The 26795-nt window shown below is 33.6% G+C and overlaps 5 protein-coding genes across 5 annotated transcripts; 2 read left to right on the forward strand and 3 right to left on the reverse strand.

The window, feature by feature from the left end:
* Nucleotides 1–4064: 4064 nt before the first annotated feature.
* PAAG_12584 (isoleucine-tRNA ligase) lies at nucleotides 4065–9536 on the forward strand (the record flags this gene model as incomplete). The annotated part of the gene is made up of 6 exons (XM_015848058.1): nucleotides 4065–7075; nucleotides 8545–8611; nucleotides 8708–9026; nucleotides 9090–9195; nucleotides 9267–9401; nucleotides 9455–9536. The coding sequence occupies 6 exons, from the start codon at nucleotides 4065–4067 to the stop codon at nucleotides 9534–9536; spliced, it is 3720 nt and encodes a 1239-aa protein (XP_015702320.1).
* Nucleotides 9537–12055: 2519 nt separating this feature from the next.
* On the reverse strand, nucleotides 12056–12358 carry PAAG_12585 (hypothetical protein; the record flags this gene model as incomplete). The annotated part of the gene is made up of 2 exons (XM_015848059.1): nucleotides 12056–12075; nucleotides 12142–12358. The coding sequence occupies 2 exons, from the start codon at nucleotides 12356–12358 to the stop codon at nucleotides 12056–12058; spliced, it is 237 nt and encodes a 78-aa protein (XP_015702321.1).
* A 1403-nt stretch (nucleotides 12359–13761) lies between these two features.
* On the reverse strand, nucleotides 13762–14399 carry PAAG_12586 (hypothetical protein; the record flags this gene model as incomplete). The annotated part of the gene is made up of 2 exons (XM_015848060.1): nucleotides 13762–14108; nucleotides 14234–14399. The coding sequence occupies 2 exons, from the start codon at nucleotides 14397–14399 to the stop codon at nucleotides 13762–13764; spliced, it is 513 nt and encodes a 170-aa protein (XP_015702322.1).
* Nucleotides 14400–15166: 767 nt separating this feature from the next.
* PAAG_12587 (hypothetical protein) lies at nucleotides 15167–15996 on the forward strand (the record flags this gene model as incomplete). Its single annotated transcript, XM_015848061.1, has 3 exons — nucleotides 15167–15268; nucleotides 15585–15645; nucleotides 15794–15996. The coding sequence occupies 3 exons, from the start codon at nucleotides 15167–15169 to the stop codon at nucleotides 15994–15996; spliced, it is 366 nt and encodes a 121-aa protein (XP_015702323.1).
* Nucleotides 15997–16375: 379 nt separating this feature from the next.
* On the reverse strand, nucleotides 16376–17910 carry PAAG_08558 (hypothetical protein; the record flags this gene model as incomplete). Its single annotated transcript, XM_002789464.2, has 3 exons — nucleotides 16376–16628; nucleotides 16688–17303; nucleotides 17538–17910. The coding sequence occupies 3 exons, from the start codon at nucleotides 17908–17910 to the stop codon at nucleotides 16376–16378; spliced, it is 1242 nt and encodes a 413-aa protein (XP_002789510.1).
* Between the last annotated feature and the right edge of the window lie 8885 nt (nucleotides 17911–26795).

Below are 26795 nucleotides of genomic sequence, written 5' to 3' on the forward strand. Positions count from 1 at the left end.
CCCACTCTTGCAATTCTTATAATTGATTATGATGTGAGAATATGATTTGCTCTTTATCTTATATATAATATAAATTTAATTACGTATATTATAATTTTCTATATAAATTTCATATATTATAAAGTATTTATATATTTTTAAAAATATCATCATTTTGACATCTTTTGCATTGAATATGAGTTATAATTATAGATTTAAAATTAGTATATTCAAATATTTTTAACAGTTGATTAGCTATAAAAAGAAATAAAATTTTTATCTATTTTAAAGAATTATTTACAATAAATACTGATTTTTCTTCATTTATTTATTTGCTATTTAATTTACTTATTCAGATAAGATTATTCTTTAACTAAATTAAAAAATTATACTTCTCTATTACTTTTTTTATCAGTATTATATCTTTTTTATTATCACAAATATTATTATAAATATTTTTAATAGATAGTTTTTTTATTTCTCATCTTTATCCAGTTTGATTTTTATTTATAATATTTAATCAAGTGGAGATACTTATTTTTTTTATTTTAAATAAGAAAGTTAGCTGAGAATTTTTAAAATATGATAATTATAATAGAGTTCTTTATAAAAAAGATATTGATTTAACTCATTTCTTAGTTTAAAAATAATTTTTAAACTTTTAAATTAACTTATTACTTCTATATTGAATAGCTCTTAAATAAGATATTATTTTTTAAACAAAGTTTATTTTTTATTTTAAACTTTTTTTTCTTTTAATTTTAAGTTTTTTTTCTTATATTTTGAAACTTTTAAAGATATTGACTTGAAGAAATAGAAACAGAAGTAGTAGTTACTTGTACAAAGATAAACTTTTTAACTATACTATATGTTACTTTAATTGATTTTGAATAAGTATTTCTTGTATAGATTGACTATATTGAGATTAAAGTAATATATATTTAATTGAGTTAATTCTATTCACTTTGAATTTAATAGCCTTATAAATTTAATTTTAAATTTAAATTAAAATATTAATAATTTTTTGATTTTTCTTTTTATTTATTTGATTTTTGAAAATAAATACTATTAACTCTAGATATTAAAATATTTAATTTGATTTAATAAGTTATTTTTTTTTCTTTTTTATTATTTTTTATTCAAAGAGTTTTTAATAAATTTTTTTTTATTTCAGAAATAGAAAAGGTTTTTTTATATTTTAACTTTTTTACATAGTTTTTATATTTTTAGTTTAGCAAGTTAAAGAGAAATCTTTCTGATTTTACTATTATTTCAATAACTATACTAGAGTTTTTAAGAGAATTTAATAAATTTAAATTAAATTTTTTATATAAACTAATAAAATCATTATAAACACTTCTGAAAATATAGAATAGATAAAAATAAATAATAATTTTAATTCAAATTAAATTAGAAAAAAATATTAATTTTTTATTATTAATTATTAAAAACTGACTAATTCTATTTATAATAATAAAAATTTTCTTATACAACTATTATATAGTTTAATATTTCACAATAAATATATAATCAATATATATATATATATATTTATTTATTAAAGAAAAAATTAAATTTGAGTAGAATTTTTTTAATTTTTTAAAAAAAATTAGAAAATAACTAATATTTTAAAGAAAATCTATAAATTTTATTAAAATATCTTTTTTACTAAAGCTTAATCAGATGCAGTTAAAGCTTTAGTTGAGTTGATTAAGATTTAATTGAACTTTGTTAAACTTGTTAAAGAATTAGTTAAAATTTAACTCTATAAAATATTTTATAAATATATACTTAGTTTCAACTTATCTATATTCTCAGCTATATTTAGTTAATTTTAACTTTAAATTCATAGTTTACAGAGATTAGATACAAGGACTTTAAATTATATATTTTTTATTTTTTATATATCTTTTTTACTCTATATGAGTAAATTTTTATGAGAGTAAGATGAGAAAATACTAGATGTGACAGGAAAAAAACTAAAACTGACAAAGTTTTCAGAGAGATTGAATGTATTTTTTCTTAACAATAACTTAATAAAATCTTTTAAAAATTATTTATATTATTTTAAACTAATTAATCTTTTACTTATTTAATTTTTTTACTATTTAAATCAAATAATATAAGTTGATGATGAAAATTATTAATAAATATTTATTTTTTTAAAAAAAATATTTTTAATAGTAATTCTTTTAGTTTTTATTTCAATTTATGAAAATTAAAAGAATAATTAATTATAATAAAATATTTAAAATGAGAAAATTCTGAAATTTAAATTTTAAAAATTGATTATATTATATAAAAAGTATTTAACTGATTAAAATAAGTTATTATATTACTTATTTATATATAAATATTTCAAATTTTTAAATTTTTTTAAAAGTTTTTATGATAATTATTATTTAATTTTATATTTATATTTATATTTATTATTACTTTTTATTATTTATAATATTTATAGTATTTATACTTCTACTCTTTTATAATATAAGTAATAATACTTTATATATTTTATTTTAATATTTAATTTATTCATCTCAAATATTTTTATAGTAGTATATGATTCTTATTTATATAGTTTAAAATTTTAAATTAATATAAAAAGAAAAATTATTTAAATAAATAAGTATTAATCACAGCTAATTTTCTTTATATATAAATTATAATTTTTTTTTAATTACTTTAAATTATAATTATTATTACTTCAATAGTTTAATAATATATTAAAATATATTTATTGATTTTTAAATAAAAATTTATCAAGTTAAATATTTTAAATATTATTTTATTTATAAATTAGTATTAAATAAACTTTTAAATTATCTATATAAATAATTATAATTAAAATAATAAATTTTTATTTTTTATTTTAAATTGTAATAATATACTTATTTTTTAAAGATTTAATTGAAATAATATACTTAGTAATATATTTAAATTTAATTAGAAATTTTTTCTTATCAAAGTGATAAATATTTAAAAGTTCAAAATTGCATTTTATAATAAAATAAAAGAATTAATAATAGAGTTATTTCATTAATAATCTATAAATTTGACATAAAATGACAGTAAATACTTGATTAATTTACTTCAAATAGTCTACAAAGTAGTTAAAATTATTTTCAATTCATTACTTTTAATCAATTTTATATAAATAGATACTTTTCAGCAAATTTTTATAATATTAATAAAATTAATTCATTTAATACTCTTCAATATATTATTTAATAAACTGAATAACTAAATTTTATACCATTTGATATGTAGAAGTAAGGTCATGACCTACTAGATGATTTATATACTGATAAGTATTTTTTTTATAAGTTGATTATTTTCTTATAATATTTTAATATTACTTTAGATTAGAAAATCTGCTTGTCTTTAAGTCACTATATCAATGTAGTCAGATTGATTTTATATTTCAAAGCAGTTTGCTTATAATTTGATAATTCTTGTGATCTTTAAATCTTTGATTGCAACCTGAATTTCAGCTTCATTGATCATGATGTTAAGGTTTGAAGTTGAATAAATCAGGTGGAATTACAAAATCATTGAGTGGTGAAAATCGTTGGGTGGTTAGTCACATTAACGCCTGGTTGATAACCTTCATAACCAAAACAGTCGCCCAGATTATACTTCCTTCGTTCTAACTCGTATAAAATCTTTCTTCTGCCTTCACCTTTCATTCTTTTTCCCATTCTCCTTACGAATTCGTCTTCTTGTTCTATAAGGAAGTGCTAGAGCCGTATTCAGTAGCACGCCCGTTACAAGAAGAGAGAAGAGAAAGAGATTCTGTGCCATGTCAGGTCACATGGCGTCGTTATCCAAGATACGGCAATCCTACCATAACGTTACCAATCGTTTTCGGTTTGACATTTTTCCGCCCAAGTTTGATGAGCCTCAAACTTCAAAACTATCAAAATATCGTGGACTCGCATCCTCCGTACGGAACGGAGCCCTCCAGTTTTCATTCCACGACTCTACTACTCAGCTGATTTCTCTTTCTCCTCCTCCTTCTCCTTCTTCCTTCTTCCTCTCTCCCTCCCCCAATACCCAGCATTAAGATATGCTGCAGTAACAGGAGCATGCCGGAGTTCCCACCATCACTCGCTCGCTCGTGGTCATTGACTTTGAAGCTTCCCAAGTCAACCTTCCCTCCCCGTGTTTCTCAGGCTGACCAAGCTAAATACTTGGTCCGATGCACCGATGACCTCTATACCTGGCAACGACGCCTGCGGCCAATCGAGAATCGCTTTGTCCTGCATGACGGACCCCCATATGCGAACGGCGACCTCCATGTGGGGCATGCTCTGAATAAAATACTCAAGGATATCGTCTGCCGCGTGCAATTGGCTGCTGGGAAAAGAATCGACTATGTTTCCGGTTGGGACTGCCATGGGCTGCCAATTGAACTGAAGGCACTGGAGTTGCAAGCACAAAGGGATGCCGGAAAACTTCAATCAAGTGGGAATGAGAAGGGAAATGCAAATGAAAATCTGGGTGCCGCTGCCATTCGTAATGCCGCCAGGCAACTCGCGGAGAGGACTGTTGTGGAACAAATGAAAGGTTTTCGGCAGTGGGCTGTCATGGCAGACTGGAATAATTCGTGGAAAACGATGGACAAGAACTTTGAGTACAAACAACTGGATGTCTTTTTGAAAATGGTAGAGAAAGGGCTGATAAATCGGAGATTCAAGCCGGTGTACTGGTCCCCTTCTTCACGCACGGCTCTTGCAGAGGCAGAATTGGAATATCGAGAGGATCACAAATCTATCGCTGCCCTGGTAAAATTTCCACTCACATCGATGCCATCTAAACTACGTGATATGTTACCTGGGGATACATCCGAAGTATTTGCTGTCGTCTGGACCACCACCCCGTGGACGCTGCCCGCTAATGCTGCCATCGCTGTGAACCCTACTCTGGAATACTCAGTTGTGAAATCAGAAAACCATGGATATCTTCTCATTGGCTCACTGCGACTTGAATATCTTCAAACCTTGCTACAGGAGGTCGAAATAGCAGTAGTAGGTTCGCCACTTCTAGGCTACGAGCTAGAATCTGAGACTACATACCGTCCGCTTTTCAAAGATGAATCCGTCTCGAAACCCATTATTGTGGCAGACTTTGTGACAGCGGACACCGGTTCTGGCCTTGTTCACTGCGCCCCTGGGCATGGAATGGAGGATTATGAGGTTTGTTTAGCTCACGGGATCACAGCTTATGCCCCTGTTAACGATGAAGGCCTGTTTACGGATGAAGCGATTCCTTCCAACCCTTCCTTGCTGAGCGGCAAACCCGTCCTCGGCGAAGGAAACAAAGATGTTCTCAAATATGTGGAAAGCAAGGGACAGCTTCTTGCCAAACACATCTATGAGCACAAATATCCCTATGACTGGCGCACAAAGCTTCCTGTGATTGTGCGCGCCACGGAGCAGTGGTTTGCAGATGTTGGGGATATTCGACACGATGCTCTACGGGCATTGAAAGATGTCCAGTTCATTCCTGAAACGGGAAGATCACGGCTAGAGAGTTTTGTTAAGAATCGCTCCGAGTGGTGTATATCACGGCAACGAGCTTGGGGTGTACCGATTCCTGCATTGTATCATCGGGAAACTGGGGAGGCCATTTTGACTGAAAAGTCTGTATCTCATATCATGAAGGTTATTGATGAACGTGGAATCGACTCCTGGTGGACGGATGACGAAAATGACCCTGCTTGGATACCCAGTTCCCTTCGCGGGTCTTCTGGGGCTGGATACAAACGGGGAACAGACACAATGGACGTATGGTTTGACAGCGGATCCAGCTGGACGCAAGTGAAAACCCCTGCTTCGGCCGATGGCTATGCCGCTGATGTGTACCTTGAGGGAACAGACCAGCATAGAGGATGGTTTCAATCCAGCCTGCTGACATATATTGCTCAAAACATTGCCCTGGGAAAACCCAGCTCTCTTGTTCGTGCGCCGTTCAAAACCCTCATCACCCATGGATTTACCCTTGACAAAAATTCTCGGAAGATGAGTAAGTCGATCGGGAACGTGATTCATCCAAATCAAATCATCGACGGCACGCTTCTTCCTCCGCTAAAATTACAAAAATATCAGGGGCGGAAGGAGGAGCCGAAGGTGCCTCTATATGATGCCTTAGGACCTGACTCGCTCAGGCTATGGGTCGCGAGCAGTGATTACACCAAGGACATAATTATCGGCGAGCCGGTCCTGAAGGCCGTCAACACCAGCCTTCACAAGTATCGCATGACCTTCAGGCTGCTTCTTGGATCGCTGCAAGACTTCGATCCAAAATCTGCGATCCCTTATGAGTCATTACATGTCATTGATAAGATTGCCCTCCTCCAACTCCGGAACCTAGTAAATACGTGTCAAGATGCGTATTTAAATTTCGAATTCTACAAGGCAGTCACTGCCATCAACAAATGGGCCAATTTGGAGTTTTCCGCCTTCTACATCGAATCTCTCAAAGATCGCTTGTACGCTGATTCGGTAAACAGTTTGAGCAGGAGAGCTGCACAGACTACACTCTGCCACATATATTACCATTTCCAGGTGATTCTGGGCCCGGTGGTTCCGCTTCTCGTCGAAGAGTCCTGGGAACACACACCAGAAGCCATAAAGGCCGAATTCGCACACCCTTTGCAGCGTGTCATGACCGAACCGGCGGCAGAATGGCAAGATGACGAACTGGAAAAAAGTTTCATGTTGCTAATGGCCGTTAACACGGCTATTAACACCATGCAAGAAAATGCACGTAACAAGAAGGAAATGGGCTCATCTCTGCAGTCGTTTGTGTACATCTCTCTCCCTTGCGGCGCGGCTGAGGCTCCAGTCTTCGCACAATTCGGCGCTGAATTACAAGACCTCTTTGTTGTTTCCTCAGTCACAGTCGGATACAATAATGCACCAGTCCCACCTGAAGTCGAGGCTTCTGCGTGGAAATACAGGTCTGATTTCCAGTTCCCTGGTGATGTCAAAAGTGGAAGTGTTTGGATATATACCCCCCAAGCGAATAAGTGCGGGCGATGCTGGCGATATGCGGTACCCTTGGAGTGTAAAAAAGACAATCCGCTTTGCCACCGGTGCGTAGTTGCTGTGGGAGAACTGTTGGAGGTGAGAGATGAGAGAATGGATACGACTTCTGTCAACAACTAACTAAAGAATATATATGTATTTACCATAATAGATGTCATATTTTTGGGACGTGTTTGTACTGTAGGTGGACGGTCCTATTTGTATTATAGATTTGATAACTAGGCATATTCCCTGAGATCGTTAGTGTATCTGAAGCACTGTAGAATGCACGAAATAATAAATGTAACTAAGCTGGCCTGGTGTTTTCTGAATGGAATGTATTCCATAATCCATGATCTATCTAACAGTGATATTTTATGCTACAGCTTGGAGAAGTACAGTTGTTATCCGTAACGGCATAACCGACCTAGAGACCTATTGGACTGAGCTCCAAAACCCGTTGATGTGGCGGTTTCATACACTCGCACCTTGTATCTATAAGGAAAACCATTGCTATATGTCCAAAGAGGGACATCAATGTGGTAGATCTCTTCATTCTTTGTCAATAAATGTCTGAAAAACTCCTCCCTTCATCAAATGAATTGTTATGATATGCACACACACAGGGGTAGGCCAATTAACTACTAATTAGTTAACTAAATATTCAACAATATATGTAATCAGGTGTAAAATTTGCTCAGAACCAATTTTTTACAAGCAACATATGCAACGTCATAATGCATTTCAACTCATTAACTAATGAATAATAACTGGACTTTAAAAACACTTTTCATGACTGAAAAACTGGATTACTGCATGTTCGAGGCTCTGTACAACAATCATCAGAATGTTGACATATTCCTCTGTGGAATAGTAAGGTTATGCCTATCACAGTTGCTATCTAGTTAACGGTTTCCTGGCTGCAACTCAGCTCATTCAGCCATTAGTTAACTATTGCTAGCTGCTTCAAGGTTTTGTTTGTCATTTTTTTGAAGCTTGTCGTCCTGTTGGATCCAAAGGGTGGAGAGCAGCTCAATGATGACGAAATGCCATATCAATCCGGAAGCCTCTTCCAAGGAAATGCTCTGTACCCCAAAGCGTCATATCACTAACTAGTTAAATATTTAACTATGAGCCTGTGGTTGAATGACGAGTATGATCTTAAATCCGGCTTTCACTGAGTCGCCATCTAATGAATTTGCCTGAGCAGTTGTATATAAATTCAAACTCCTGTCTTATATAGTTATTTAAATTTCTACTATTTGTCTACCATTTGTCTCTGTAATCTTGCTCTTTTATTTTGGGGTCTATGTTCTATTGTGAAAAGTAGATAACAGCATTTTGGCAGCAATCATGATCGATTCAAATAACTTTGATGCTTTAACCCTCACATCTACTATCGGCCCTGTGCGAACTGTTATTCCTGGGAATGAGCCCATCTTTCAAGAAATAGGCGGTGCTGGACATTGAACATTATGGTATCTGATATCTGATCCAGTGAAGGAAGTTAAAATGCATCTTCTAATGGCACTTATAGGGTGGTTGCGATCTTAATTCTGCTGTCCTCTCTTATATTCTATCTTCTTGCTGCTCGAGTGCCTGTTGTAAGTTTCAAGTCCCCCCCTTCCCCAACCAACTAAATAATCCTTGTCCTTAGAAAGGATATATAATGTCACAGGTATCTGACTTCCCTCGCACAGCAAAAACGTCTTTTCCATGTCCTTGTCTCCTTGATCACAACCATATCTTTCATTACTTATTTTGCCATGAACACAGGTGGTGGGAAGTCATATAACCATATTATCTTTCATGAACCTCACAAGAATGACCCCGATACCTTCCAAGACGTATACCGTGAGGTATTCTGGGTGCGATACGTGAACTGGGGTTTAACTTTCCCGTTAATTCTCGTTATTTTGGTCCTCTTGTCTGACATGCATGGAGCGAGCCTTTTGGTGTCTGTCACCGCGCATTTCGTCATGGTGGTGGCGGGTATCATCAGCGCTTACGGAGGTCCTAGTAGCCGGAAATGGGCGTAGTATATGATTGCCTGTTTGGCATATCTGACGATTGCGTATCAAGTCGGGTTCAATGGACGCAGGGCCGTAGCTGCAAGGGATAACAGGACAAAGACGCTGTTTTCCTCTTTGTCCGTCTTTGTGTTGGTTGTATTGCTAGTATACCCCGTGTAAGTAAATACCTTATAGATGGTAAAGAAAAATTAGTTTACGAGGAGAGCTAATGTTGAAACTGGTCCAGGATCTGGGCCTTTTCCTCCAACGCCCGCCACATGAGTATTGACGCGGAGACCATTGCGTATGCTGTCTTGGATATTTTGCTGCAAGGGCTTTTCGGATACTGGCTGCTCATTTCCCACGATAGCATGTCAGCCTAGTAAGCTCACCATGGTTGTCATCTACCCGATGTGATATTTACATTGTGTGTAGTTCCCTAAACATGGATGGGTTCTGGGCTCACGGTGTTGGAGGCGAAGGGAACATTCGGATCGGTGAAGAGGAAGGAGCGTAAATAACTCACTCAGGCCAGTTCATTCAGTTGAGTCCAGCGAATCTCCAGAATGTCGACGACATCGCTAGTTTCCACGGGGAGATTTTACTGGGGACTTTCAACAAATGGTGACAAACATCTTTGAGTGGTGTCTTCAGTTTCATCTGGAGTCATCTTTTATTCAGAAGGAGTTTCTCCATCCAATCAATTTTTTTCTTTTCTTTTCTTTTCCTTTTTAGTTTTTTGTCAAGTATTCATGACCACTTGGGAAGTTGAAATGCCTGTTAAATATCACTGGCACTAAATTGTTCCTGAAGTTGACTGTATATTTTGATGAAGAGCATAAGCTAAGATTGATTTTAAGGTATGCTCTGATATATAAATTATTATATGTGAGTATTAAAAGGCATTTCATATGTTATATATGCAGATTAAGTAGCAGTGGTAATAATCATTAATGTGACTTAGAATATAATAAGTCAAATCACTCAATAAGATGCATGTTAATTCAATGCACTCATATTTTTCCATCTTCAATGTGTTCAAATGCCGGTCAATAAGACTCAAATTAAGCTTTTAATTATGTATTTAATAACTCAAAATATTAAAGATTATATTACTACTGTTAAAAATATTGAATTAATAAAAAAAATATTATATTAATATTTTAATAATATTTAAATTTCTCATAATAAATTTATCTTCAGACATAAGAAGTTTATAAATTCTGAAAAAGAATAGTTATTACTTTATATAAAAAAGTTTATTATTTATAATATTATTTTTATATTATAGATTATTTAAAAATTTTAATATAAATATTATTAAAAAGACTATGAGAGTAAAGTAAGTGATATTTTATATCTTATATAAAAATTAAATCAATTTAATTTATATTTGTTATAACTTAATTAGAGTTAAAATGATAACAAGATATTAGTTTTAATTTATATAATTAAATACTTGTGATAAAAATACTAAACTTAGAATTAGAATGAAAAATAAATAAGCAGTTAAATATATAAAAATAATTGAAAATAAGATTAGATCAATCTTTGAAGCAAAGTGATTGAGAATTGAAGTGAATCAATTTGAGTAATTAAATATGATTCAGATTGAAACAGATCAATATTAATTTATATATAAGCAACTGCGCTGTAACATTACCTTCTGATTTAAAAGTGTGTATGCTCTCAAGCAGCTATGTTAGAGGCAAGAAATAAGTAAAAAAAAATCTATTAAGTTTATCAATAGACTAATCACTTTGATCATCAGTAATTAGATTCTTAAAGATTTTCTTTCATATATTATGAAGAGAGTTATCATTAGATTCTTACTTATAAATTAATATTTATTTGATAGTTTGATAGTAATAAAGTTTAGAAAAATATGATTAAAATAGATAGTTTTTAACTTAATGATCTTTAGATTCACACTATACATAACACCATAATTAATGAAGTATGTGATAAAAATCATGTAGAAAATCAAAGATATTAAGTTAAATATAATAGAGTTATAATAATTATTCTTTTCAATATAGTGATCTTACACTATTAAGTAATTTGAACAGAGTCTGTTCTACATTATTATATAGATATATATATAATTATAGCTATAAATATAAATATAATCAAAGTTCTAAATATTTATTATAATTATAATTATTAAAAAGCTTAATTAAAAATAAATATAAATAAAATATAAGATTTATTATTTAATTTTTAGTAATTTTTAAGAAATAGATATTTAATATTATATTATAACTCAGTTTAAGTCAAAATAATAATAAGATAAAAGTTTTAATTTATATATATAATTAAATAATTATAATATAAATATTAAATTAAGAATTATAATATAAAATAATTGAATATAAAAAAATACTTATGAATTAAAATAAATTAATTTTTTAAAGTAAAGTAAATCAATTTATAAATTATTATATTATTAGTTAGTTGATACTTTAATTATATACCTTTTTATATAATTTATATCTTAGCTAAAATACTTTATAATAACTAATGAAAGTATTACTAATATCTTCATGAAATTAAGTAACTAATTAATTAATTAATTAATTATTATTTAAATATATTTATATAATCTTATAATTAATTGAATTTATAATTATATTTTATAACTATAACTTTAAAGATGTTATATTTATTAGCAATAGAAATGTTATTTTCACCTTTCTAAGAGGAATTTAGCTACTGTAAGCCTGATACTTGTTGCTGACATGGAATATAATCTACCTATCTGGGAGCCAAACGAGGTAACTTAGGGGTTATTGGCACTCTGTATATTATTATTGCTATGTCTTTCGCCTTTCTAAGTATTTTGAAATGCCAAATGCATAACATATCAACACTTCCCCAATGTTCCGATCCTCCAAAATCATCGAAAGAACCTTCTCACCCCCGTTTTATCTCTTATACAGCCCCGAAACTGAGCCCACCAATATTGAATGCAAACCAACTATCCATCACCAAGGGAAAGAAAAATGTCTACAACCTCTGCGCCCACTCCATACGAGTTCAAACGAGGTGAACTGGTACTTCTGGCTGTTTAGCATCATCACCCTTCAAATAAATAGATAAAAACCATAATACCATCTACTTACTTTTCAAAAATGGTTTGTCATTTTCACTGTCTCCATCTATACCGATATTTTCTGTGCGTCGACTTTTAGCCAGGAGACTGGCACCAAGCAATCCACCTTTGGCAGTGGTAAGGCCTGTCACAGTACCGCCTACGCGCTCAAGTGGTAACTGCGGGGCTGCTAAGGAGGTGGCAGCGAGGCTGAGGAAAACAGTGACGAGAGTATGGATGAGCTGCATGTTTGGATGTTCTTTTGTGAGAAGATAGAATGTGGAGATGAAGGCGGAGATGACGGTGAAAGAAAGTGGGATAGTTTGTTGATATCAAGGTCTAGTGTCTGGTGGACAACGCCGCATGTGCTCGGACGGATAGGCAGTAGTTATTAAAGTCTTTGATTGTGTGAATGGTTCATACTGATGGGAGAGGATTGGTAGATGGTGTGGAATGATCTTCATTTATATACAAACATAAATCCAGAATAGGGGTTAGGAGACTGCATTTTTTTCTGTGCTATGTTACTTCCTTCAGTTCCTGGGCAGGATGTTACTCAGGGGTATACAGATCAATCTTGTACGATATTGCGGCATACTACATATTTTCTGTTTTCAGTTTTCTGAACAGGAAATGCGTCCTACAGTCTCTAAACGGATGTTACTTTTCTTCTCTCTCAACTAATTATTGTTGTACTCTTACACGTCCTCCCCCCTCCATTTATCCTTGTCGGGGGGCTTCTAGTTCTGCCCCTGGAATTTGTGGACATGTGGATTGTGTACTGTACAATAAAATGAAGTCGGAAAGCAGCAGAATTGAACCGCATAATTAAAATCTACGCAAATCTGCAGCACCTACATATTCAGCGACCTCTCCTGACGGTTCACCGGTCCGCTCGCCACCGTCACTTAGAGAACAATAAAGCCCAGATGTCTGGAATAGATGTTCTGAAAAATCGTCTGCCATCATCGTCTTGCCAAATAAGTTCAAGCCCAGGGTATTTTATCCAAGGTTCTTTCGTTATCTTTGGAGTAACTAGATGTCGATGATCTGTATTGCTTCCCCCTTTGCTTCTCATCCAGCATTGAAACACCCCTAGGACCAATGTGAACGCTATCAGAGATACAAAATGGGAAAAAATTTTTGTTTCTAGTGTTGGAAATCTAGACCTTAACCATATTTACAAGGTTAACACATAGTTGAATATGCGGGGTGTGTATAACTATAGGCCAATTGGCCCTCATCGTCTAAAACATTCCCCGCATATCCAACAAAATAAGAGCCAAAAGATGTAAAGCGGGTGACAGATCAAAACAGACAGCTTAAAAAGGGTTCCAGAATCAAACATCAAGAAATGAAAAATAGCGAATGGCACCCATTCCGATCGGTGAGCATCGGCGTGGCGCGGCGGAATAAAGAGAGTGGCCAACGGAAATGCTTTATTTATCTGTTAGAATCGATGTCGACAGCTGAGATTGAGACGAAAGAACTTGTAACGACACGTAGGGGTTGCCTACTCTTCCCCAGAACCTGTCGTACACCTCGAACCTCGAACCTATGTTTCCATTTCCGCAACTTCAAGCGAACAACTACAGCACTCAATGATTCTCCCCACAAGCCACCAAGCAACCACTGTACGGAGAGCTACATTCTAAGGTTGATTTCCAACCACAGCTTTGGAATCTGCGAACTTCGACTCTTCTTGAAGGCTTGCCCACATGCCAAATTTTGGATATCTCTCCCCAGGGCTGCTAGATGCCGCGACGCTGTTACCCGCGAACCTGGCTTCTTCCTTAGGACTCGCCCACATGCCAAGTTTCGGGAGGCGCTTGTTCAATTCGACGGTATCTGTGGTACCCATGGGTGCCGCGGTGCTTGTTGCAATGACACCAACGAAGAGGATCCCAATTGTGTAAATAACCCGCATGGTATGCTTGAAGAGGATTTGTACGTGCGTAAGTACGGAAAATATAGTCATTATCGGAGTGTTGGGTGTAGCTGTTTTGAAGCACTGTTATGAGGTCTGATGGCAAGGGATTTGTCCGATTAAGTGGAGGAACAAGTGCTAAACGGGGAACATAAATATAGAATGGCTGATAGCTTTATCGCGCAAAACATCATACCAATTGACCGGTAGAATGCAAACTGTAACCTAAGGTACGTAGGTAGTCTTCCATACCTTCTTCCCGCACCTTTCTGCGTAAGAGTGGAATGTCGCCCGAATTGGCTGCTCTTGAGTATCATTGCACTACCCGTATTTATTTCAAACCAGTCCAATGCTTCTTGCATTTTCCGGGAATATAGTGCCCGGAGGTCTTCCGTTGGTCAATGAATGGTATGGTTGATAGTATACGAGAGATATAACGAGTGTCCTGGAATTTAAGGATGATAAAAGTCCATGAAAAAGAAAATTGAAGGAAGAAAAAGATGTACATGCAGTATGCACCCAATCACGCTTATGCAGTAAGCTCTTATTTGTCACAACAGCACCGGAAACGAATTGCTGTATACCCAGACTTGCATATCTGAGTAACAAGAAAGCCACCGACATTTTGCGATGCAAACGCTGACTACAGAACCACACCGTACCTATGCAGCATGTGGAGAGCATAGTACGATCGAATTACAATGGCGAGAAGAGATAAAATGACACAGAAAATGCACGAAGAAACTCGTAACAGAATCTTCTGTAACGTTGGCATCTTCTCCTGCTTTACCAACAGGGAATGTCGTAAATCATCCAGTTGACAAACGGTCGTGATACTGTGGAAGAGGAAGAACATTGTCTTAACGAGGACACCGAAAGGGATATGATGCCCCGGAAGACACATGGAGATACGCCAGGGGTATCTCTGCCAGCGCACTTACTTTGCTCAATATATTCCTCCTGATCGCTTTGGGGTCACAGCGGGAGCTCTCATCCATGGGTATGCAGCATAAATGTGCCATTGAAACACCCTCACTGCCTTACTGTATGTATAAACGAATATAATTGCTTCTATATTCCCAACCTCCCCTCCTTATCATGGAAGTTGCTGTCTTTTTCCATTACTTCCATGCCAGCAGCAGTACGAGAAGATAGTTTTGTCCGACATGTGAACAAGCGCTTCACCCCGTCAAAGCTATTTCAGTCCGGAACATCGGACGAGGTCGAAGAGGTATGGAATGAGACTCTGGCATGTATGACTACCTTTCTCCTCTTCTCTTTTCCCACTTCAGCAGCGTAACGCACGGGGGGGTAAAGGGGAAGGGAGCGGAACCGTTCATCAATGGCAAATCCAATTGTCTTGAACATCAACTAATCAATGAAAACCCCGCAACCTCGAAAAGCCACGGATGGGATCTCCAGCTTCCGAAGGAGATATCCAGTCGACTAAATGAATCGATAGAATCTTTCATTGAGCTGGGAAAATACATTTATGGCATTGGCATGTTCCATCAACTACATTGCATTGTCTGAACCGGATCCGCAAGTCCTTCTACCCGGAAGAGTTCTTCCCGGACGAGACGAAGAGTGATATCGACTTTCACAAAAGTGAGTTATGTCGTTCTTTTTGTATCCTACGAAGCACTTTGGCCAGTTTTCGTTTGGGTGACGATCATTGCGCAATGCCCCGCAAAAAAGAGGGGGGGAAAAATAGGGAAGAAAATAAGATTGATGCAAAAAGTAACAAACCTGATAGATCACTGTCTCCACCTTCTCCACCAGTCGATACTCTGCGCCGGAGATGGGTCGATGGCCTACTGGTGGAATCACAGCTACACGTACATAGACGAGAACGGCGCCCTTCTAGAGGGCGGGGATACCAGAAGAGAGGTTCTCCAGCGGTATCGCTTTGAACTCGACTTCAAATACAAAGTCGGCATTGATAATTCAATTCTTTGACATCAAGAAAAGATAGAATTAATGCTAAAGCCATGGTTGAACACAAAAAATCTTAGATGCATAATAAACATCAACGTCACAAAGTACTTGAGAAGGGGAAAAGGAGATATCCAGCAGATGTATCTGTATCACCTTTGGGGTCATCTGAACTTGCATGGAATCTAAAGTGCAAATATAAGAGTTTCTTCCCATCATGGAACATATGCATACAAATCTGTGTGGAGTTATGACATTCTAGTGCTAGAATGCTACAAAGGTTTTTATTATTTATTTATTTATTTATTTGAAATAAAAAGGAGAAAAACATCTAATTTTCCTCGAACTCACAACGGCGGACTTATTGCTCATTTGACAAACTCTTCTAGCGCGTTGCCAATGCTCAAGAGGCACCAACAGTTACCCACAAAGGCTGCGGGAGGATGCCCACTGGTTTGATCTTTGTGGCATGATGCCCCGTGGACGTGGACATGTTCCTATGAGGCATCGTTGAAGAGTGAGAGCCCTGACGCTGCTTCAGAGGCGGTGGACGATGGTCAATGCCAACGTATACTTCCCGACGAGCAGGATTGCCGAATATAACAGACCAGGTGCGGAGACCATAGTATGAAGCGAGAGCGTGGACGAGCCAACGGCTAGATATTATTAGTTGATATAACTAAAATTTATCTCAAAAATTAGAGAACAGACGAACCCAAATCTGGCAGCCCGATCCTCTTCAAGGCTTTCGAAGACCATCATCTCGGAATCCTTCTGTTTGGCCCGGGCTATTTCCGGATTACTGGATTTTTCCGACCGCTCCGTGCAGCTACGCCTATTATGCATCTGCGCCTTTCTACCCACGAATACGACTTCACCATCATCCGAATCGGAATTCGCTTCCGCCTTCTGGTTCTGGTTCTGGTTCTGGTTCTCCTTCCCTACGTCCTGTTGAAGCTTCCGTCTTTCTTCATGGGATAGTTGTGGAAGTGTAACTTCCGACACCTCGTCTTGCGCCACAGTCTGATTTTCGTGATACTTTCCGACAAATCGTCGAATCTCTTCCTCTAGATCGCGCAACAATCCTCGGGCCGCCCGAGCATGTTTTAATCTTAGCCGCAACTCCTTGGTAATTTGGGACTGGAAATCCGAATTAGGCCCCTGCTTATCCTTGCGGGTTCCACCGCTAATTTTGGAGTGCTCCTTGGCCGCAAAGTGAGAGTCCCACAGCGGAGCTAGGTAATATGGAACCGTCCGGCGCGGGTAGGTAGGCTGGACCTGCCAATCGATTGCAGATGGCGGTTGAGCCCAAGGATTATTGAGAAGGCGGTCTGGCAAAAGGAAATAAATATATAAACACGAGTTCGTCAGCTCCACAACTGAACGGATCGGCTATTGACTTGCATAGACCATCATAGACACGGTATGCAAGGGATATAAATGGCAGTGTGCGTCAGAGTGGTTTCTTCCACACAGCCGGCGGCTAAGGTCGCAGTTACGCGCAGCAGTTGGATGGACCCGGGGTTCCTTTTTGGGTTTGTATGATTATAGGTGTCTCTACATACCATTTTCCCAGCGCTGTCTACGACGGCTGCCTTCCTTGCCTTTCAGGAGTGCATCCCGTCTTTTCAGACTGTCACGGCAGAGAGGTTCCCTACGATGATATGTGGCAGAGGCAACGGGGGCGTTATCCTCGCCATTGGTAGCTGTCTTCCCGCGAATCGGCAAGCTGTTGTGCGCATGGTGCTCGTCATCGAGAGGAATGGTAAGAGACGCGGAGGTTCCAAGCAATCTGGAGGTGGAAGATGCTCCATCATCATTGGGGAATGCACTGACACCGTGAATAGATTGGGATGTCTGCTGGGACCAGACGGATATGTCCCACACCTGCTGTTGCGTCAGGGTCCCTTCAACATGGAGGATCGGATGGATAACCATGGTGAGTGATTTAAGAATGCAGTGCAGTATTGATACTGTAGATATAAGCAAGTGAACCACTGGGGAAGTTATTTTATGAGGAATCTCCTCAATGCAGAAGTGTCTGACTATCTTGACAAAGCAATGCTGTGACACAATTAACTTATTAGAGAAGCAAGAAGATTTGTATCCGGTAGTTAATGTTGGAGGATTCCCCTGCTACCCGAGGTCACGTGCACCTATATATATTTATGTTAGACGTCTAAAGTTATTGGTAGCCTATCTCAGGGATGCTATATACTACTGTGCGGTGCGCTAGTCCATAATAGGAAGTCTAGGCTCCAACACCTCCCCCTCAGACTAGCTACTGTACAGACTAGCTACTATCCTGCTCAAATCAATCATATTCATCTTCTCTGTCAATCTATCTTGTCTTCCACTTGCTGTATTCATCAAATCCTTTTCTTATTTCACTCATAATCTGACTAACTTTTCAAAAATTTTTCAATATTTAAAGAAATTATTACAAAGAATATTTAAGTTGACTGACTTGCAAATAGATTTTTTATATTTCTATCTTTGCTTTTATTTCTATCTTTATTTTTCAATATCTCAATATGCTTCTTATTATGTTTCTGTCATTCAGTGCTTGTAAGATTTGAGTTTTTAAATCAGTAGTATTTGATAATATACTTTATATTCTCACAGTAGTAGCATTAACATTCATCAAATCATTCAATGATAACATTTACAGCAAACGAGTTGAAATGAGTTATAGTGATAGTGACATGAGTAGTCAACTGATTCATCAATTCATCAAGATTTAGATTCTGAATAGAGCTCTGCTTAATGATATAGAAATTATTCAGTTTTATTCTAATAAATTTATGTTGTTAGTCTTTTCATTTTAATATTAATAGATTATGATAGATATTCTCAGCTTAATTTTCATCTAAAGATACAAGTTTTGCCTTTATATTTTGAAAAGTTATAAAATAGATATGAAAATCATTGTTTTAAGCTATAAATATTTTAATTTCTTAGTGATTTGAAAATATTCTTTTGTATGATATATAGTATAATATTGAATAAAATTCTTTCATATAGTTACTGCAAAAAAGAAATCTTCATTCAGTAATCTCGGAGAGTCATGTACAGTTATATTCAAATATTAAAAAATTCTTGTATAAAAAAGTTTATTTTTTTTTATTTTAAAGCTCAATTTTTAAAGAAATTATAGTAGAAGATACTGTTTGTTATTTATTGAGAATATATTTTTCTTGAATCAAATAAGCATCTATGAAAATAAAGCTCTTTTATTTCAAATAGTTGACTTCAGTGAGAATAACTATATGCTTTCTTTTCAACTTAATCTTTATATTTTTGTGAAATTTATCAACTTTATTTTTAATAGAATTCATAGTAGTATTTGATAAAAAATCTGAGTTTTTCTCTACTTTTTGTATGAGCATTTCTATCTGTTTATTCTATTTTTTTATATATTTTATCATCATTTATATTATATTTATATTATTTTTATTTATATTAATTTTATATTTTTGATCAGTTTTTTCTTTAGACTTAGAGATAAATATATTATATTCCTCTTTATTTATATTATTAGAGAGTGAATGCGAGCTGCATAAGAAGGAAGCTCTCTGTGTTGCTAACTGCTATATAACAAAATACTAAAATTAGTGAGGAAAAAGAGATGTCAGGGTCTGCTCAGATTATAAACAGCCTATATAGTCATGTGACTAGATTACAGCCAATCCGCTAAGTCCCATAAAGGGTGTAGTCATTAATAGGGACAAATCTAGCCCCAGTGCTGAGTTTACCATCCTTTTTTAATATAGAAGTAGACATGCTCTTATGTTAAAAGATCATCATCATCTTTATTTTTCAGATAACTGCTTGTCTCTCATATTCTTACTCATTTATTTAGATGTTTCAGTGATCTGACTTTAGTGACATTGACCTCATGAAAATCTTATATTGTGTAAAATGATTTTTTAAAGTTGCAGATAAAATATTATAAAGAATTCTCATCAAATTTGTCTCAGTATATTTGATACTACAGCTTGTCTCAGCTTATTCAACTAGTCAGTATATAATCTATCTCTCATTCATTCTCTATATATATTTATATTAAGTCTAATGATCTAACAGTTTGATTAAGTAGATAGTCTCTGAGATTCTTATATAGCTTATCTAAGAAGAAGATTGAATGAATCTTCATTATTGCAGAAAGATTCAATTTGTAGACATTGTTTATTTTCTTCAGAATTATGAAAAGATCAGTATTTTGCTCTGCTAGTTTACAGCTTGATCAATTTATTTTGTATGATCTCAATATTAGATAAATAAAATCTTCTACTATAAAGTCAGACTCTCAGTGATATTTATCAGTCTATTTCTTCATCTATTTCTGTGTTATTTTTATATCTTTACTTATTTGATTTCAGATCTCTTTCATTCAGTAAATGAAGCTTTTTGCTACTTCTTAATTTTTTTTCTTATTTGTATTTAATTTTTTTATCAGTGATTGTCAATTAAATAACATCTGAGATTTATAATTATTAACTGTGAGAAAGAAGAAGATTTTTATGAAAGTATTTGAAATAGCTGCAGAGATATAATCTATAATAAGCAGTCACTTATTTCAGCTATCTTGATAGTAACTGACATAGAGATGAAGACAGATGACAATATATTAATTCATCACTTCTATCTATTTATCTATTTGTGTATGATGCACTGTTGAGATTTTCAGTTTTATGCTCAGAGTCTATGTAAACATATTTCAAAAGCTTGATAAGAACTAAAGGTTTCAGTCAGAGATAATTGAGTCAGATACTTTATTATATGAATAGTAGAATTGAATGAATAGTTAAATTAGTTTCTGAGCTATAACTCACTGAATGATTGAAATAAAAGTTATCTTTTTGCTTAACTGATATACTATAATCAAAATGATATTATAATCTGTTTTGCTTTTTGATATATTTATAAAGTTCATAGTGATATGCTGTCATATCTATTTTGATATTGATTAAAAATTTTTTTAGCAAATCAGAAATCTTATCTTTTGAGATTTTACTGATCTGGCACATATGACAGTTCTGAATATAGTGCAGAGCATCTGTTCATCAGATGACTCATCAATAGTATGATTGTATTAAAGTTAGAGTCTTTCATTCTTTAGAATATGTTGTTGAAGCTTGATTATAAATTTTATATAGTAGCTTAGCTATCAGAGTTTTTATTTTCTGAATATATATTACTAGTCTTCTGTTGTATTGTAGCACCTTATCTTTTATTGTATAGAGATTATTTTTATTATCTGTCTGCCGCTGCAGAAGTTCAATTGAGATGATTATTTTATTTAAAGATATTATGTGCTTAGCAATATTCTTTTTCTCTGAGAAGTTGATACTAGCAATATCTGTAGAAGAAGTGATCTGAGAGTCAAAAATCTCTGATTCTAGAAGAATCTGCATATGACTGTTCTGTTGTCTTCTAATCTACTCAGATCTGCTCAATGTGTCTACTAGCAGGTTGACCTTGCCTGATCAATACTTGATCTCAAAATAGAAATGAAAAAGAAACTCTACTCAGCAGACTTGATATACATTTAGCTTTTTGATAATCATGAAGTATTTCAGTATATGATAATTAGTGAGAATTTTAAATCATTTCTTTTACTGTTGTCTCTCAAGCTCTGTATGTCATTCTTGTAAAACTCAGACCACTGTTAGCATTTTCTTATCATAAACTTCATAATTAATCTTTTTATTATTCATTGACTTTGAATAGAAGACTACTGAATGTCAAAGATCATTTTTAAATCTTTAACTTAGTATTCCAGTCACTACTCTGTTAGAGACATCAGTCTTAATATAAGTCTCTCAATTATAGTTATAGTAATGCAGTGTTGAAGTCTTCATCAACTGTCTCTTCAGTTTTTCAAAGACTGATTTGCATTCTGATATTTATACAAATAAAGTAGTCTTCTTCATTAACTGATATAGTAATTTTGTAATTTAGCTGTAGTTCTTTATAAATTGTCAGTAGAAATTATTATATTTTAGAAATGATTGAACTTCTTTAACTATGATGAGAATATATCATCTTATAATAACAGTTGTCTTCTCTGATTCTGTTTCAATTCCTTCTGTACTGATGATAAACTCTAAGTATTTTGTCCTCTGAACTGTAAACTTGTATTTCTGAATACTGACTTGCAAATGAGCTATCTTTAGTCAGTCTAGAACTGAATTTATCTACTGTTTATGCTACTTCAGATTCTTGTTATAGATTAAAACATTGTTTATAAATACTGTCATAAACTTGTTCAGATAGTTAAAGAAAATACTATTAATAAATCATTGAAAATAGACAGAGATATTTATAAGATCAAAGAAAATCATTTGATAATTATAGATTCTATAGTAAGTTCTAAAGATGATCAAATTCTCAGACTCAGAGTTTATTTAAATACAATAAAATCTCTGCTGAATGATCAACTTTATAAAGTATTTTGCTTTATTAAGTCAGTCTATCAGTTCATCTATTAGAGGTAAGAAATACTGATTTCATTTAATTATAGCATTCAGCTTATAAGAGTCAACACAAAATTATAAATTTTTTCTACTATAAACAATCGGAATTAAAAAGATGTAGAAGACTGAACTTGAGATAATGAATTTTTTTTGCTAGATTGACTTTAAGATATATCTTCACTGCCTTTAGTTCCTTTAGATTTATCTTGTATAGAGGTGCATGTTCAATGCTTTAAATAAGATCAACATTAGACTAAAGCTTTATTTTAAAACCAGTATTCTTTTATAGAAAGGATAGTTCATTTGATACTTTCTTTGAGAAGTAGTTCTCTTAGTCTTTCAATCATTCTGATAAGTTGCTGATCAGCTTCTCATTAGACTTATTCTCAGCTTTTACTAAACTTTACTTTTTCTAAAGCTATCTATTAATTTCTTATAAGCTGGTTATGAAGACTGTTAAGTTTTTGTTCTTCATATAATTATGAAAGAAAGCAGTCTTAATGAAGTTCATATTCATCACTTGTGATACTGTCTTCTTTCAGGCTAGTCTCTATCTCATCTTAGATATCATGACTAAGCTGATTCCTTTCAATCTATAGAGCTGAGTCTGATGCTCCTGTCTGATCTTCTTGTTCAATTTGATCTCTTCTTATTCTTCATTTATCTGATGCTCAGACTTAGAGTCTGAGTACTTTAATATTGACTGAGATAATATCTTCAATGCTAATTTTATCATCTATTTAAAGATAGACTATTTATTTGATCAAATTAAATATTGATTTTTTATATTAAATCATATATTTTATATTGTCAATCACTTGTCTCAGAATGACAAAGTGCTAGCTCAGATCTATTATTAGGAGAGAAACATTCTAAAATCTCTGATTATTCATAAAAAGATTTAAAATCAATGTATAGTTTATCATTTTATCATAGATATCATTGTATCTCTTTATATGACATTTGAATAAAAGTTTTTGAAACTTTCTATTGAAGAATCTCATCAGTTCTATAACATATTAAATGTCAATAAAATTCACATTATTCACTTCAGTATTAGCAAGAGAATTTATAAAAGTAATAATTTCATTATAAACTAACTTGATCAATATATTAAAGTTTTTTTCTTAATTATGTTCTTTATTTCAAATCTTTCATAGACTATTGAATTATTTGAAATGAAGTTTTCTCTCAGACTTACTTTTTTCTCAAATCTGCTGAAAGTCTAAGAGCATCATTCTCTGTGAGCTCAGTTATTATTTGTTAAAATCTCTGTTTTATAAGACAGTTTCTCATAATATGATATTTTTTCTTGCAGTAGTAGCACTTAATATCTAAACAGATACTCATAATTTCTTTTATGATAAAGAATTTTATAGCAGAGATGTCAGAAAGAGTTTGACTATTAAGAGCTCATGAGACATTTGGCTTGAAAGTATTAAATTCATTTTCTCATAAGCTTTTTGACTTCTGACTGATATTGATTATCTAATAAATGTGAACTTCCTGAGTACAGATCTTCTGAAACTCAGTGTGTGTATTGATGATCATATTGACTACTGCTATCATTTTCTGAAAGTCAAAAAACAGCTTATCATTAATGTCTATTTTATAGTCCTCTTTGATAATCTTGACCTCACTCATCGGATATAAGAATTTTATAACAGATTTATGATAATTATTTTCATTATGTATAATCAGCTTGTAATACTCACTCTTAATATTTTGCAGCTTATTAGCATTCTCATATATTAACTTAAGATGCTCAAATATCTCCTCTGTAGTTTAATATTACTCATAGTGATTCTCTTTTATACAGAGTGTAATATGACATACTGTGTCTTCATCTGTTCAGTTCTCAATATATATAACCTTTATGTGTTCTGTAGAGTAGTAATTAGCATTCTCTCAGAGATTGTTCCTTATATGAAAGAGTTGGTGCTCAAACTTTGACTTCTTATCATCAGTGAGATGTTTTGAATCATTAATCATGATAGATATTCTTGTGTTCTCTGAGAAAGTAGTATCTTGACTTGTTGCTTGATTGCTAACTGTCATTTGAATCAAAATGTGACTAAACTCATCACATTCTATGATAAGCTTATTAATTTGATTCTACTTGATAGCTCTCTAAGCTATAGCATCATTCTGTTTCATCTACAGGCATGTGACTGTGTCTCTCAGTATTTTCTCATCATCAAAAATACTGTTGAAGATTGCTGCTAACTCATTGTAGACATGATTCTTGTCTAAATGAATTATATCTCTGAATTTCTCAACTAAAATATATAATTAATCAGTTGATCTTGTTAGAATGTATTGCCAGTTCTTTTGACCTCTTTCAAGAGATTGAGAGCCTGCAGTGATTCTCTGATATCAGATTGAGCTGTTGTCTTTGGCAGTTGATTAAATATATTATCAGATTTTCAACTAGAAGATTCTAATTTAACTGAAATATTTAAGTTTTTCACTGAAATCTAAGTAGAAAGATAAGAGGAAATCTTAATATTATGTTAGAAAGTGAATGTAAGCTGCATAAGAAGAAAGCTCTCTGCATTGCTAACTGCTATATAATGAAATACTAAAATTGATGAGAAAAAAGAGATGTCAGGATCTGCTTAGATTATAAACAGCTCATGTGATCATGTGACTGAATTACAGCCAATCCGCAAGGTCCCATAAGAGGCGTGACCACGTGATAGGGATAAACCTAGCCCCGGCGCTGAGTCTAACATATATTATTACTTGCAAAAATATTCAATGATTCTACAGTTTATGTTCTTGAAGATATCTATTATTTCTTCTTGATTTAATCTTTTTCTTATGATTAAAGCTTTTAAAATATTCAATTTTCATCAGATTCTTGCTAAACTTTAGTGATGTAGTTCATGCAATATTTTTTATATCTCAGATAAAAAAAAATAAAAAAATAATATATAAAATATTCTTTTTTAAAAAAAAAATAAATAAATAAAATAAGCTATTTAAATCATAATCTGTTGAATATTTAAAGTAATTATATTGATAGTCTATATCAGAAATGGTATATACTATTGTGCAGTGTACTAGTTCATAATAAAAAGTGTAGAAATACTAAAATGAATGTACTGAGTGTCAAAAGAAAGCGTGAAAAGCTCTATAACAAAGATTATAAGAGAGTAGATATATAGACACTGTGAGTGCTATGAAGAGAAAAGAATAGCAATAAATAAAATATATATATAGAATTGAATAGTAGCTAATCACTGAATCTCTTAAAGAAACTTTGAGAATTCAAAATATTTATATATATAAATGAGTAGCAATAGATTTTATCTCTAATCTTTCATATAAAGAGAAATTAGCAATAAGGTGATCTGAATCTTCATGAAGTATTGATTCTATTCTTCAGAAAGTGCTGATGCTAAAGAACTGATTATTGAGAAGTGCTGATCTGTACTGATTCTAAATACTGAATTTTGAGATAATGTTGATTCTTTAGGAGATACTAATTTTAAAGTGCTTTGATAAGCAGTATGAAGACAAGTGCTTTAGTAAGTGTAGAGGGTTAAGCTTTAAGAACTAGAGGCTAGTCCTACTATATAACAAGAATAAATTGCTTAGGAAAGGGAAGAAAAGAATGAGATGAGAACATGAGCTTAAGCAAGCTCACATAGCATGATCATGTGCGCACATGTGGCATGATCATGTATATATGTGCAAATGATGACTAGGCTGAGTCAGCCAGCCAGAGTGAATCTAAAGGTTCAGCTTCTTATAATTCCTCTCTTCTCCCTCTTTGTTGCAGGTCTTTATGATTATTTAAAGCTCTTTTTACATCTAATTTTGCCTGCTGAGAGGCCTCTCAAGTGTTCAAAGCCTTCACTTCTTATAGAAAACTTACATCATTTCATGTAGGCTCAGCTCAATCTACTTATTTAACAAGATATTGCTTTTTCCTCTGATAAGTTCATTCATCTCAAATTTCCTCAATCTCAAACTCAGGTCCTTCTGAGATCTATATAGTAAGTCACTGCCAGTCAGTTTGCCTCTGACTAGGCAAGAGATCTGTTGCCACTACATGTAGAAGCTTTACATTAAAGACATTATGAATATCAGATGAGACATTCAGTCAGTAAGCATGAAATTCTATCATTTCTAGCATAGTATATTGATTATAATTTGTGTTTAGCTTCTTGCACAGATGATTAGTTTTTATGTTCTCTAAGCTCAACCAGACCTTATCTCCAGATTAAAAGCTTGAAGCTGAGTCTCTTCATCTATTCATGTAGTTCTCTTGAGATTGCTGAGCATCTGTCAATTTTTACTTGAGCTCACTTCAACACTTCATAGATCTTCCTCATA

This window comes from Paracoccidioides lutzii (assembly GCF_000150705.2).
Source record: "Paracoccidioides lutzii Pb01 unplaced genomic scaffold supercont2.38, whole genome shotgun sequence".
Taxonomy (NCBI): Eukaryota; Fungi; Ascomycota; class Eurotiomycetes; order Onygenales; family Ajellomycetaceae; genus Paracoccidioides; species Paracoccidioides lutzii.